The 14,682-nt window shown below is 50.8% G+C and overlaps 1 protein-coding gene across 2 annotated transcripts; it reads right to left on the minus strand.

Moving 5' to 3' along the window:
* Positions 1-1,358: 1,358 nt before the first annotated feature.
* LOC109318228 (aldehyde dehydrogenase family 3 member B1-like) lies at positions 1,359-13,759 on the minus strand. 2 transcript variants are annotated; one of them, XM_019547340.1, is made up of 10 exons: positions 13,389-13,759; positions 11,010-11,172; positions 10,072-10,182; positions 9,822-9,942; positions 9,496-9,581; positions 6,627-6,708; positions 5,767-6,153; positions 5,399-5,565; positions 4,874-4,973; positions 1,359-2,326 (listed from the first exon to the last, which is right to left on the minus strand). In XM_019547340.1, exons 2-10 carry the CDS (start codon positions 11,169-11,171, stop codon positions 2,133-2,135), a joined length of 1,410 nt encoding a protein of 469 aa, XP_019402885.1. In that variant the 5' UTR covers position 11,172; positions 13,389-13,759; the 3' UTR covers positions 1,359-2,132. The 2 variants fall into 2 exon arrangements, with proteins under 2 accessions (XP_019402885.1, XP_019402887.1); XM_019547342.1 differs by lacking the exon at positions 13,389-13,759 and having other exon boundaries at positions 11,010-11,234.
* Positions 13,760-14,682: the final 923 nt, after the last annotated feature.

Below are 14,682 nucleotides of genomic sequence, written 5' to 3' on the forward strand. Positions count from 1 at the left end.
GATCACCCCTGAGCCTGCGCTTTTCCAGGCTAAAGAGTCCCATGGCTCTCAGCCTGTCATCGTAAGATCTGTTTTCCTGACCTCTGATCATGCGCATGGCTCTGTTGTCAGAAGAGGGGATGAGGAAAAGATAGGTATTTCTGGCAGAAGGGGTGGGATAGTACAGGCAACATGTGTTGTGACTTTTCAGCATGGATTAAGCAAGGGGAGAGTTATTGCTGGACAGGGGAGGATGGCAAGATGTTTGTAACTGCCTTAGGGTAATAAAGAGATGCTCGGGAAGTGTATCTGTGACTTGGTGGGGGACATGAGTGGGTACGGTAATGGGTGAAGCAAACAGGGGTACTTTTGTCCTGACAGATTGGGATAGTGATGTAAACCAGTGTGTTTGGACCTAGGTGAAGTGTGAGTGGGATGACAGGCTGTACATGACCAGGTGGAGTGCAGGAACAAGGAAGTGGTGCTTTTTGCCTGAGTGAGGAATGGTGGAGGCAAAAGGAGGAGGGGCTGTAACAAATAGCGGAGGGGAAGGGTGACATGACAGGGGTGTTTATAACTGGATGGGGGATAGGTGACTGGGGTTGTAAGATGGTGACAGACATGTTTAGGCAGGGTGACAGGTGAAGCAAAGGTTACCCAGAAGGTGGGAATTGTGAAGGCAACACATGTTCATGACTGGGGTACAGGTGGGGCAACAGGGAGTTTGTGCCCAAGGAGAGTGCAAGGTGATAGTGCTTGTGACTTGGCAGGCAGGAGGATATAGGAAGTAACTAAGAGAGGGTGTTTGTGACTAAGTTGTCACAGGACAGGATGATGAGGAGGGAACTTAGCAATGAGGGGAAGCAAAGATGAAAAAGTATTTGTGACTGGAGTGAATGAGGCAACAGTAAGTGTTTGTGATGGACCAAGAGTGAAATATGAAATATCAAACATGTCCCAGAAATACATGACACACTACCCACATTGGCACAGAACACCCACACGTATTACCCATTTCTTTTTAAACCAGTTAGAATGAAAACTCAGAGAGCACAAACTTCCTTCTGTGAAACTGGGGGAGGAGAGTACAGCGGGGCTAAACCAGGAACAGTAAGACCACTCTCCTTGAGATGTGCCTAAACCAATCACTGCTAAAGGGTTTGACAGATGTCTGCTGGACAGGAGAGGAAACCTGAGTATTACCCATGCTCAGGGAGGGGCTGCAGAAAAGGGTTACAAGTACCTAGGTGTGGCACACTCAAGCTGAGACAGACATCAGGGTCTATCTGCAACATGGGACACCTGGGCTCCTTTCCCGCTTGGCCATAAACCACATGGTGCCAATGCTCAGCACTGTGTCCTCCCTGGATCAGTCTCCCTGCATCAACCCAGTCACAAACACCCAGTTTAAAATATCTTAATAGTTGCATCTGTCCACACCCCATAGCACTGAGCAAGGGTCTGTGTGAAAAATAAGGGTGGGTTTTGGATCTTTTGTATGCCGGTTCAAGGACAGACCATGAAAGTTCTCTCACAGTCCTTGCATTTGGTCAAACAATCTGTGGCCACCTACAGCTTCACTGATGCCTTCTAGTTTGAACTGTGGCCTTTCTGCTACCCCAATACCAGAGCTCTGCTGGTGCCTCCCACTCTCAGACACAGTGATCCTTCCCCCTCCCTCCCCCCTGCTCCCAGTTCTACCACTGCTCCCTTGCACTGGCTGTAGGTCCCTTTCTTCACTTCTCCCAGAGGCTGCTCAGTGACAACAGGGAGTGGAAGGGGGCCCAGTTGTGACGGTTTTGGATGCTGAGCTCACACTCCAACCCCTAGCCAGCTGAACTGAGTTTAGGCCTGGAAGGTGAAGAAGCCACAGGAGACCAGGCAAGAGAACTTAATGCAGTCTATAGTGGAGAAATGTATACAGAGTAGAGCATATGGCACAGCATGACAGAAGGAGATGAACCTGACTGACGGCATGACTACCAAGAGGGTGTCTGACTGGATGCATATCCAAGTGGGACTGTGAGAACAGAAATTCCCCAACCTGCCTGTTTAGATCCCACTGCAGGTTCCCTCAACTGTGGAATGGAGCAAAGTAGAAGTGGAGTGACCAGCATGGAGCTGAGCCGGGCTAAGCCAAGCTACTTCTCCCTTCACAACAGGGTGCAAGACCCCTTGCGCTTGATCTCAAAGGTAGAACTCAGCAGTCCCAAGTTGCGCTGGGTGTAGGGTGGGTAGCGGAGTTCATTCAACTTCTCCAGGCCTGTGTAGCGCAGTAGGCAGGTGCGGTGATGAGAAAAGGTGTCGAAGCTGAACTTGCCGTGGTACATCCCCAAACCACTTTCCCCTGTAACACACAGCATAGCTCAGACAGCAGGATAAAGGAAGGGTTCTGCCCCACTAGCCCCATAGCACAACCAAAAGGAAGTGATGCTGCTTCAGGTATGAATTTATTAAGGGAGGCCATTACAAAAGAGCTCTTCATAAGGCACCCAGGTTTAAGTGATCTCAAGATTTTCAAGGTTTTCAAATTCCAAGGGACAACCTTGTCAGTGAAATCACCAAGCCTGAGGAGCCCAGGGTTTGAATAGGGAAACAGCTTAAGTTTTAAGGAAAAGGCAGAAAAACTATACAATCATAGACATTATATTACGACTGGGATGGGAAGAACCTTGATAGGTATCTTGTCCAATAATGCTGCTCAAAGAAGGATTTCCCCCATCTGAACAATCTCAAATGAACATTTAGCTAACCTGGACCTAAGATCTTCCAACAACTGAAGTTTCACAACCTCTCTAGCAAGTCTGTTCCAGCACATAACCACCTTCCTAGTTACCTACAATTTAAACCTAGTGCTCTTTGTCCTGGCTCCTGTGAATACAGTGAACGATTACCATTTTTTGGTTTTTATTACAACCCATTTCATATATTTTGTATACAAAAACTTATCAAGTCATCCCTTAGTCTTGTCTTCTCCAAACTAAATAATCCTAATTATTTTAACCTGTCCTCATATGGCATGTTTTTCTAAGCTTCCAATAGGCTTCTAATAATTTTTGGTGCTTTCCTTAAATTTTGAAATTCTTTTAAATTTCTTGTAATTCAGTGTCTGAGACTGTACACAGTGTTCCAGGTGAGACCTGACCAGTGCTGAATGCAACAGTTACTTCCTGTGACTTGTATAGGACACTCCTGCTAATACAACCCAATAGCTGCATTCCCAAGGGGGAATACGTTTATACATAAGAACCCAAGACCTAACAGGATAAATAACTTACTCAAAAAGGATACCAGGAATAGGCTAAAAACCTGCAAGGAACAGGAAAAATAATGGCTGGGTTTGAAAGTGCTGAGATAAAGTGAAAATTCTCAAAAGTCCCAACCTACTCTGCCCTGTAACATACAGCACATCACAGGCGCATGTGCAAGGCCCAGCCTTAAATGCTCCCATGGTACAACTAACAAGAGGTGATGCTTCTTTTAGACATGGAGGGCAGGAGGTAAATCTAAACAACACTAATAATGATTTTAGTATAAAGCAAGGACATTACTGTAGATACGATCATAAAAAATACCCTGGAATGGAATGACCACACATTTTTTTAGGATCTGTTACTAAGGTTTTAAACTTCAAAAGTGCAAACTTCAAGAAATTAAGTGAACCCAACTGGACAATCTAGTGACCAGAATGTTGGGGAAGCCTGCAACTTAACCCAAAGGCACAAACACTATTTAGACTTTGCCTAAAAAGGGGAAACTTTGCAGAAGAGGGCTCCTGATCTGACTGAATGAATGGTCATTTGAAAAAGGGTATTGGGAACAAAGAGCGAGTTTGCAAGGAGTATAAAAGAAGACTGATCAGCAAAAAAGCTCCACCTTGACAGTGCAAAAACGTAAGAAGAAAATTATAATTTTCAAAAGTTGAGGTAGGGCAGCACTATAGTAAGGAAGGTGTCAAAATGAAAGATAATCTAGGCCTGGCCCAAAAATTGAATCAATGCTTTGCCTCGGTTGTCAATAAGGAAGGTGTAAAACATGGGACAAGGGTGGGTTGCCAAATGGAAAACAGAAATGACCTCAGGCAGAGAACAACCAAACTTCAAGAGCTAGTGTGTGCAACTAGGTGAACTCTTTCCCAGAGAACTGCAAGTACTGGCCCATGAAACCAGAACCCAGGAAGCAAGGATTAAAATCAAACTGCCAAATCAGAGCAGTAGCACAAGACAAGATAGCAATTCCCAGATGGGGATCAATCTTTTTATGAAGAAGAAAAAACGGATACCCTTGACAACCTGGCACTGGACTCAAATGAGCTAGCAGGTCTCTTCAGTGTTATGGCCCACGTTCCTATTGCCAACTCACTGGGCCCTGTGCGACACTGGAGTCCTGAAACTAGCAACTAACACAGAGCCAGAGATTGGCCACACCAGGCTCAGATACACTGAGCACTGTGTTCTTGAGCCTCTCAATGAAATCCCAGTAGTCATAGGGCACCGTCCTCTCAGCCACCTGGCCAAACATGTGGCACAGTCTCATACACAGGAGAGGCCAGACTCAACACCCTGCCTCATGTCAGTTGGTTCAGCAAGGGGTGGACTGGGGTTCTTCAGCACTTGTGGCAGCAATGGCCAGCACTAATTAGATTTGAACCCCATTCAGCTATGATCTGTTCAACTAGCAGCAGTCTAGCCACCCAGGGGCTACCCAGGATCAGCCCAGCAGTTATCCTCCAGGCTGAGCGCAATCCTGGCACTTGGGGGAAGAATCACACACCTTTATGCCCCTTGGAGCACTTCAGCTGGGGAAGGGAGAGGGGATGAACCCCAGAACAGTAGTAGGGAGCACAAAGACAGAGGCAGCACTGGTGAGGGCAAGGTAGGAGACCCAGACATACCAATTCCACCGAATGGCAGCGTGATCAACGTCATATGCATAATGGTGTCATTGCCTCCAAAGCCACCACTACTTGTCTGTTTCAGCACTTGGTTCAATACCTAAGGGAGGTAGAAAAAGGGGATGAAAAAGCCACGCTCCACACTGCAGCATCAGACTACACGCCACTGCTGCTCAAGTGCCCTCTATCATGCCCATATGTAACCCTCGCAGGTGACTAACACAGAATGAGTAGGAGGCAAAACTAATAAAACCTGACTCTAGATCAGGGCAAACATCCTCTGGGTCAGGGTCCCTTACCCAGTGGGCAACAAAGGGGAAACACTTACCTTGTGCAAACATGCCTCAGCAGAGGTCATCACAATGCTATCTCCTCAGGCATATGTTAGTAGGTAAAATGATCCCTGAGCACAAAGCCCTGGGGCCCTGCCTTTTTTGGCCCTGCTCTCTGCCTATTCCCCAGGCCTCCTAAGCAACTTCTTACTTCACCCAGATCAGGTACTGCTCTCCCGGCCTGGGAACATACCTTCTTGTTAGATGAGAAAGCATACACAGCCAGCGGCCGTTCCCGGGCATTGATGAAGTCAATGGCTTCTTCCACGTTGGCCACAGTGACAATGGGCAGGATGGGCCCAAAGATTTCCTCCTGCATGATAGGTGCTGATAGCGACACATCTACCAGCACTGTCGGGGCTGCAGAAGGGCAAGAGTTACCACAATCATCAGGGCTTATCCTCCACCATGGCCCTGCCCTTGTACTGCAGCTTCCCTGCTCTTGTCTCCCCAGCTACCTAGATCTCAACATGGAGGTGCCCTGTACTGCGTCCATCCTCTTCTGTCACACAGATCTGGGTACTCCCCCAAAACCCATGGTTGCAGTACAGGGTCCCTCACCAATGTACCGCTCCTTCTCATCCGTCTGCCCTCCAATGGCCACACGTCCACCATCCATCAGGGCCTGCAAGCGTTGGAACTGCTTGTCGCTAACAATGCGGGCAAAGTCAGGCGATTCCTGAGGGTTAGCACCATAGAATTCTGTGATAGCGTGGTGCAAGGCAGGCAGTAACTTCTCCCGTGTCTCCTGGCTGCAAAGCACATAGTCAGGCGCGATGCAGGTCTGTCCTGCATTGAAGAAGCGGCCCCAGGCCACCCGGTTGGCCACATTTTGCAGGTCACAATCTTCAGCCACATAGCAGGGGTTCTTGCCCCCCAACTCCAATGTCACTGGTGTCAGGTGCTTGGCAGCAGCTGCCATAATGATCCTGCCTACACTGGAGTTGCCTATGGAAGAGAGAAATGAGGAGCACACGTTCTTGGTATCCCTTAGTATGAGTGGAGCCAAGAAAAGTTGTAGGATTCCCACTGATCAACAGGGTCATTAATATTCCAAGCCCCCAAGAACCAGGCCTGGGGTAAGACGTATGCACCCTCACTGCCCCAGGAAAAACACAGACCCTCTCATTCAGCTGCAGGAGACCCCTCCCAACCCCTGGCTCCAAGATTCCACCTCCGTGTTTGCCACTCGCATCCCCTGGAGCACCCCCTCCTAGTACTCAGGGCAGCACTGAGAACACAAGTTCCCTAACCTGGGCACTAACTCAGTGACCTCACACAATGCTTTGGTGGGGAACGCTGGTTGCTACCTCCTTAGAAGAAAAGAAAATAGGTAAGCGAGGGGGTAGAAGCTGGAGCGTGTGCCTCTCCTCAGGGGTGGAAGAGAGAGTAACGCTGGGGCAGGGTCACTTGGGACATACCAGTGAAGAAGATGTAGTCAAATCTGTTCTCTAATAGCTCTGTGGTCTCCTTCACACCACCAGTCACCACCGCAAAGCAGTCCTGGAATGGGGGAAGCATATATCATGGAATCATAGAGAAGAAGGCTGGAAGGGATCTTCAGAAGTCATCGAGTCTAATCCGATGCCTGAAGCAGGATTATCCCTATCCAAATCATCCTATACTAATTTATTGTCTAGCTTCTTAGTAAAACTATACTGTCAACCCTGACACAAGCACAGAACATAACACCCTAACCGGCCACAAATAAAGCAGGGGGACCATGGAAGCCAACATCCTGCTGCTACAAAGGTTGTTAAAAAATGCTCAAGGGATCCAAGGAACAGGACACACTCCCCACTACAGAGGAAGACAAAACCTCCACAGTCTACACCAATCCGACCAGGGGTAAGATTCCTTCCTGTCCTCAAATATGATTAGACTGACCCTCTAATTGGGAAACTCTGGGCTTAGGTCCCAGCAGGAGCATTGGCACACCCCAGTCAAAATTCCCTGCTTGGCTGCAGCCAACACTCAATGTCTTGGAAGAAGACTCAATTAAAAAAAAAAAAAAATCCCTAACATGTAGCAGCAGGAGGGGAATAAAATTTCCTCCTGACCATATTGGGCAACCAGCAAAGCCCGGAAACACCAACACTGGAAACACTGGCCACACGTAGGGGGTGCACGTGCACCCCACCCAGGCGACAGGCAGGGGGAGTAAGCGGGAATGCCAGCTGGGAAGTCCCCGCCCCGGTCAGTGGGATAGGCTGTGGGGGGGAACCTCCCACACCCTGGTCACTGACTGGTCGCTGGGAGGGGAGGCGGGGGACATGTCGCTGATTAAGGCAGCACCAGTCACCCATGACTGGAAATAACAAAAGTAGAACCTAGAATAGCTATGTCTGGATCACCCCTGACCAATGTCTGCCCAACTTCTTCTCATACACCCCCAATGATGAAAAGTCCACAACTTTCCTAGGCAGTCTGTTCCACTGTCTTGCTGTTCTAACAGTGAAGAAATGTTTTCTAACATTTAGGGATCCTGAGAATTCACACTGAAAATGTGCAGCACGACAGCTTCTTTCATTTTGGAGTCTCCCCCGTGTACTTCCTGCCCCACTGCTGATTGGCAGAGACCCCGTTGTTTGCCACCCACACCTGATAGGGGAAACTCCAAGATTAAAGAAGCCACTACACTGTGCACTTCCGGAGTGAATTCCAGAAACCCCTACTAATATCCAATATAAACATCTTTTGCTGCCAGTCCTACTCTGAGTCAACAGAGAAAAGGTATTTTCCTTCTTCTTTATGGCAGCCCTTCAGGTATTTGAAGACTGCTATCTTGTCCCATCTTAAGTGCCTTGTCTGCAAGCTGAACACACCTATTTTCTTCAGCCTCTCCTTGTATGACTTGCCTTCCAAGCACTTTATCATTGTTATTTCCAGCCTCTGGTCTCTCTCTAACTTCTCCACATACCTTTAAAATGTAGAGCCTAAAACTGCACACATTAATCTAGATGAGGCCTAACCTGCACCTAGTAGTGAGGACTATCATCTCTCATTTCTTGTACTTAATGCTTCTATTGATGCATCCCAAAACAGCATTTGCCTTTTGTGCAGTTATATCACACTGCAGACCCATATTGAGTCTGATCTACCAAGACTCCCATATCATCTTCTATAGTACTGTCATCCAGCCAGGCGTCACCCATTTTGTATTTCTGATTATTCATCTGAAGTTGTAGCATCTGTCAGCATTGAACTTCATCCTGTTAGCTCCAACCAGCTTTCCAATTTGTCAAGATTCTTCTCAGTTGCATTCCCGTTCTCCAATGTATTCACAATCCTTCCCAGTTTTGTGTCATCTGCAAACTTGCTTAAGAAGCTTTCTATGTCAGCTTCCAAATCATTAACAAATACGTTGAATGGCAATGGGGCCACGACAGAACCCTGTGAAACTCCATTTGAAACTTCCTGCCATTCTGACATGGATCTATTTACAATTACTCTTTCCTTCAGCTATTGAGCAGGTTGTCTACCCACCTGAGTAGTTTCAACTAGCCTACATTTCTCCAATTTGCTTATGAAAAGGTAATGTAGCCTTGCTAAGGTCCAGGTACACTTTATCCACAGCATTTCCTTCAGCCACCCAAATAGCTTCTTTGTGAAAGAAGGCGATCACGTTACCTATATATGATTTGTTCTTAGTAAATCCATGCCAAGTGCTTGTGATCAGCCTTTCCCTCTCCAAATGGTTGTAAATACTCTTCTTTAGGATATGCTCCAGTAAACTCTTTGGTATTGAGGTAAGGCTTACCAATCTGTGGTTCCTGAAGTCCACCTTCTTGCCTTTCTAAAGTGTGGTACTACACTGGCTCATTTCCGCTCTTCTGGTATCTCACCTGTCTCCTATGACTTCATAAATATTATTGCCAAAGGCTCTAATATTGGCTTTGCCAGTTCCTTCAGTACCCTAGGATGAAGTTCATCAAGCCCTTCTGAAATTTGGTCAGGCCCATCAAAAGCTATCTGACCATCTGTGTGCATGCGCATGTGGGTGCGTGTGCATGCGCGTGTGGGTGTGTGTGCGTGCGCGTGCGGGTGTGTGCGCGTGCGGGTGTGTGCGCGTGCGGGTGTGGGTGTGTGCGCGTGCGTGCGCTGGAACCCTGCCCAGGCCTTCCCTCTATCCAGCTCTCCCCCCTACCCCATTCACTTTCAACGCAGGGGAAAACATTGAGGGATGAACATGGGACCATGACGTATGAGGGAACAGGCTGTGGGTGGAGACATGGTGCAGGGGAACGTAGGGGATGAGCTGAAGTGCCAGGGGAGGGCACAGCTCCTCACCTTGTCCAGGTAGCTGGGCAATATCTCAGCTATGAGCTTCTCAACACAGCTGCTAACCTCAGAAGGTTTGATGATGACACAGTTACCTGGAGGTAAGACACGTGGGAGATCACTACAGAGCAGAGAGACACCACCCACACAGCCACTAGTCACAGAGCCTGGACCCACTGCAGAAGCTGACTCTCATAGCACCGAACCTACTCAACAGCCCAGCACCCAGACCCACCACAAGAGAGGTATTCCAAATAGAGGTAGCGCTGTATGGGGAGCCTTCACAATGGGATACGAGTCTCTGCTAAGGGTGTACTTTTGCACTGGGCACTTACCAGCAGCAATAGCTCCAATCAGTGGCACCAGGATGAGCTGGACAGGATAGTTCCAGGGCCCGATGATCAGCACCACGCCATAGGGATCCTTGCGGATGAAGGCCGTGTCTAGCTGAGTCACCTGAGGGGGGAGGGGGGCACAGTGTAAGAAGCTGGGGCAACAAGTCACAGGCCTTGCATATGGACAAGAGAATGACCCAGGCCACAGGGAAAGAGCCTGAGCCAGCCCTGGGGTTGCATCCACCCCTACCAGATTCCTGTCCACATGCTCATCCTTCATCCAACTGCTCAGGTTGCTGAGTGCATGGTTAAGCTCGTTTTTGCATAGGATGACCTCAGAGACCTCCACCTCAAAGCAAGGCTGGGGACAAAAAAAGCAGTGTTAGTGCTCCCCAGGCAATGGGCTAAGAGACACCACTCTGCTCAGCAGGTCCCCACAGACCCCACTGCACTAGGACAGCATAGAGCACAGATATAGCAAGCCCAAGGCAACCTGACAAGGTGCTTTAGCACTAGTCTAGGGACTGCTGACCCCTTGCTAACACTGACCTGCACACAAATAGTTGTATCTGAGTGCTATGCTCTCCACCCTTGCTGTTTGCTTGCTGGAAGGTGGCCTGACCTCAGCTGTACATGCTCTCACCACCTCCCAGCTCGACCCAGCAGTGCACTAGACATGGGGCTGATACCCTAGCCAGTCCAAAATGCTGCCAGGCATCTCTTCTTATAACACAAGTTATCCTGTGCTTCACACCGGCCCTGCATTCCTTGCTCTGCCCCATGTACAGAGCCCAGGCTTTGCTCCATATCTTCAAGGTGCTGCCTGGCCTGGACTCGGTACATCCGGGAGCCAGTCGAAATTGGATGAGGCCAAGGAGGACTCCTCTGTCCCACAACAGCTTTTTGTGTCTAAGCAAAGCTAATCCACCTGCAAGTACTTCCTTGGGGGGGGGACTCATGCTCCACAAGGGACCATGCACCTCCTCTCCTTTAGCGTCACATCCAGATGCTCTGTTCTGACCTGCCTTGCCAAATAGAAACCCAGATATAGGCACAAGATCGGGTCAAAACACCCCAGCCCTATGCACCTACTCCCTGGCCAGAATAAGCCCCCTTAGCCTCTTGCTGCTAGTCCTATGGGGGAGACGCAAACCCGGCAACCCGCTGAGCCATGGCATAGCCCCTCACCTTGTGCAAGTCTGCAGCCAAGGCATCCATAATGGATTTCTTCTTCTCATCTAGGAAGCGGCCCAGCGCCTCCAGCTGGGAGGCCCGGTACTCCATGGGACGGGTCCTCCCCGCCAGCCACGCAGCCCGCAAGCGGCTCACCAGCCCTGCATAGGGGTTCATGCTTGGGAGGAAGAGGTGAGTCAGCCCATGCCGGCAGGACCCACCTTCACCTCCACCTGCCCCCCGCACCCATCTTCACAGCCCTCACCCCTGTGCCCCTCTACCCTCTCCCACATGCTGCAACCACCACCCTGCCCATAGCCTCCAGGGCCCACTCCGGGCCTCTCGCCCACCCTCCACAGCCCGTCCTGGCCCCTGGGTGCAGGGGTGACAGGAAGGCTGTCGGCCCTGGCTCAGTACACCTGAGGGATGAAGGCAGGTGAGGCGGGGCCGGGGCCTTTTGCTGCGCCGTCAGCAAGTCCCCCCCCCCCACTGCTCCCCAGGGGGCGGCGTGGCTCCGGCTCCTTCCCGTCTTTCTGCTGCTGATTGGGCAGCTGCCTGCGACAGAGGGCGCCGATTGGCCGGGCCGGGCCGGGATGCATCGCCAGTGCTCCCTGCTCCACCGCCAGGCGCCGGGGCTGAGACGGCTGGCGGCGCTGTGCTGGTGGGGGCTGGGGCGGGAGCCGGGGCCGGAGATCTCGCTCCGGGGCTGGCGGGCTGCAGCAGAGCCCGGGGAGGGCGCCTGGGCCCCCCTGGGAGTCAGGGAGCCTGAATCCGGCCTGGCGCTGGCCCCCAGGGGGGTGCTGCTACCTGCAGTTAACTGTTCATGGCCTCGGGCTGGCCGCACATTTGAGCCCCTCGTCCTCTGGCCCTGGCCAGGGCCCGGCGTCAGCACAGGGCTTCTGAGGGCTGGGTTTGGCCGCGCCATGTTGTGGCCCGGCCCTGGCCCACGCGGCCCTCTGAACAAGTGCTGTTTCACCGTCCGTGCCGCCTCCAACAAGGCCTGCGGCTTTTCCTCCAGAGGGAAAGGCCTGGCACAGCCCCAAGTACTGGCCGGGCGAGTGTCCTCACCCTGGTTAGCACTGCTGTTCCCTGCTGAAAAAAGGGCTGCTGCCAAGAGGGGAGGAAATTGTGTCACATTATGCTTTAATGAGTACGTGTGCCCCCTTGGGGGCTGACAGTGTAATAGGATTGACTCATCCCAGGGATGCTTTATTTCCCTCCAGCGTGCTGTGGGAGCAGCCCCAGGGCCCCGCGTGCCCTGTGAAAGTGCTGGCTGATGAAGGGTCTGAACAGTCCCAAGGCAGCGAACTGCCTGCTGGCCATTTATCTATGAGCGTAGATATGCAGCACAATTACTACTTAGTAATTTACTCTGGGTTTTCTCCCTAGTGGGTTTATGCTGTGGTAATGAGCGGGCACATGCCCAGCTCTCCCAAACTGGCTGCCCACAGTAGGTGCTATTACAGCCCTTGACCCCGGGTTGCAGGCTTGCTGGTTTGCACTGACCAGAGAGCTACTCTGCAATCAAACTGAGAGGGGAGCGGATACATAACGCATGAAGTAACTTTCCCAGGTAAAGTTCCTCCACATTTTTCAAGGGGTAACTTGAACCTAGATTTGAGTAAATTACTACCTAGTAGGGCTCTGCACTGTACAGCTGCTTCTATCCTATGTAGTAAAGTCAGTGTACTGAGTGGTAGACATACTGCAGCCCCTCACCCTGTGGCACCAGGGCTGCACTAGGACTGGAGACTGGGGAGCAAAAACTGAGCGAGGAATGGCAGGCTCTGAGCTGGACAGGACTAGTTTGAGAATTTGAGGGGAGGGGGAAATGGGAGAAGAAACTAACAGGGAAGGTTGGATGACAGGGGGGAAAACTGAGCAGGACAGGGGTGGTTAGTTGACCCCTGAGCTGGCTGGGGGACAGGAGGTGCTGACCTGAACTCCCTGGCTGGGGGAGGTACAAGGGGAGCAAGCGGGGGGTTGAGTAGCACTGTGTTCAGAGCTCTTTATCTGCAATCTCCCCTTTGCCATGTGTACTCATCCTGCCAGCTTCAATGTGAAACCCCATCCTTGATCAGAGAACAGCCTGAGACACTTACTCCCACAGTGGCAGAGCAAGGGACCAAGGGATGGGTTGACAGAGCCCAGAAATTGGGCCTGAACCAGGCCTGTAATACTGGGGACAGTATCAGCAAGCTCTGGGTGATCCCCAAAATCTTGTAGCCTCACCTGGCTGCCCATGTCCACCACACTGTCCTCATCCCAGTGACCACATGCCCACACCTGAGCCCCTACCATCTCCGCCTTGCCCTCCCTACAGACTCCTCTGCCCACTGGGCTCCAGAGCGTATGGAGATGTCGCAACCCACGCCTCACCACGTTTTTTTTTACCTCTTGCTGCGTGCAGTGCCCAACAGCCCCTGCTTGAGGGCTTCACAAGTTGCTGTGCTGATGTTGCCTGATCTCCTGCCAGCGTGAAATGCCCTTCTTGTGGGGATGAGCCTGGTGCTTGTTCAAGCATTAGAGGCTTATCTGTGCAGAGGTACCAAAGTCTGTGCCTACTGCTGAGGGCAGAGTTCTCAGAAAGAGAGATAGCAGGATTGGAAAAGCTTCTCTGAGCTAGGGCAAGACTTCTCTTGCTCTTGCTCTGCCTCCAGGAGATCCTGGCATTCCTCTCTGCCAGCTAGTATAGCCTGAGCTCCCAGTAACTAAGCAGCAGCTTAACTACTTAGCTGAGTGTCCCCACCCTGGTTAGCACTGCTGTTCCCTGGGACAGCTCACAGTCATATGACTCCACTGCTACAAGTACCATTGGCTGTCTGATGGGGGAGGCATGTAAGGGGAGGGGAGTGTTTGTGATACAAAGGGAGGAAATGGAGCAGTAATGGGGTGTTGACTGAATGGGCAGTAATAGGGAAGGGGTGGCATATGTTTATGAAGTGGGGGAAGGGGGGGAGTGAAGCAATCACAGGTATGACTGGGTGGAGGAAGAGGGAACATTTGTGGCTACTAGGGGACAGACCAGGGAACAGTTAAATTTGTGACTGTGCAAGTGATAGATGAGGAGATGGGTGTTTGTGGATGTGATAAGTGGGTGGGTGAGGGGGATCAGGGAAGTCATGAGGGATGTTTGCGATTGGGTGTGGGGCAATTTGTGGCTAGGTGGATGTGGGCTGGGTGCATAACTGTCATTCAGCGAGTGGCGGGGATAAGCAAGGTGAGGCCTCTCTTGTGAGTGAGTATGGGAAAATGAGGCTTTTGTAGCTGTACTGGCTGAGTGAGAATATAGTAGGTTCTGCAACTGGACAGGACATCTTGGGGGGCATTACATTGGTGGGCACCCTACAGCAGCTCACCAATGTGGCTGGACAGATGTATGGGTGAGTTGATGGCAGAGCTGGTAACTTGGCAGGAGGAATGGGTGAGACAATGGAGATGATTGTAACTGGACAAATGCAGGTTGGTAGAGTGTGGGGTGTTTCTGACAGACTTAGGGTGCTGTGTGAGGCAATGGGGGGTACTTATGACTAAACAGTGGATGAGGAGATAACAGTTATTATTGTAACTGGGCAGATATAGCTCAGGTAAGGCAATGGGGTTGTTTATACCTGGACAGGAACTAGATTTCATAGTTTCTAGGGTTGGAAGGGACCTGAACAGATCATCGAGTCCGACCCCCTGCCAT

The sequence above is a fragment of the Crocodylus porosus genome, unplaced genomic scaffold (genome assembly GCF_001723895.1).
Source record: "Crocodylus porosus isolate Cpor-Errol unplaced genomic scaffold, CroPor_comp1, whole genome shotgun sequence".
Lineage (NCBI taxonomy): Eukaryota > Metazoa > Chordata > Crocodylia > Crocodylidae > Crocodylus > Crocodylus porosus.

Coding starts and splice junctions, on each gene's coding strand:
- LOC109318228 (XM_019547340.1), bottom strand. CDS start 11,171: ATGAACCCCTATGCAGGGCTGGTGAGCCGCTTGCGGGCTGCGTGGCTG. Junction 9,943..10,071: donor AGCATGTGGACAGGAATCTG/GTAGGGGTGGAT, acceptor CTCCCCCCTCAG/GTGACTCAGCTAGACACGGC. Junction 9,582..9,821: donor GATTGGAGCTATTGCTGCTG/GTAAGTGCCCAG, acceptor TCTTACCTCCAG/GTAACTGTGTCATCATCAAA.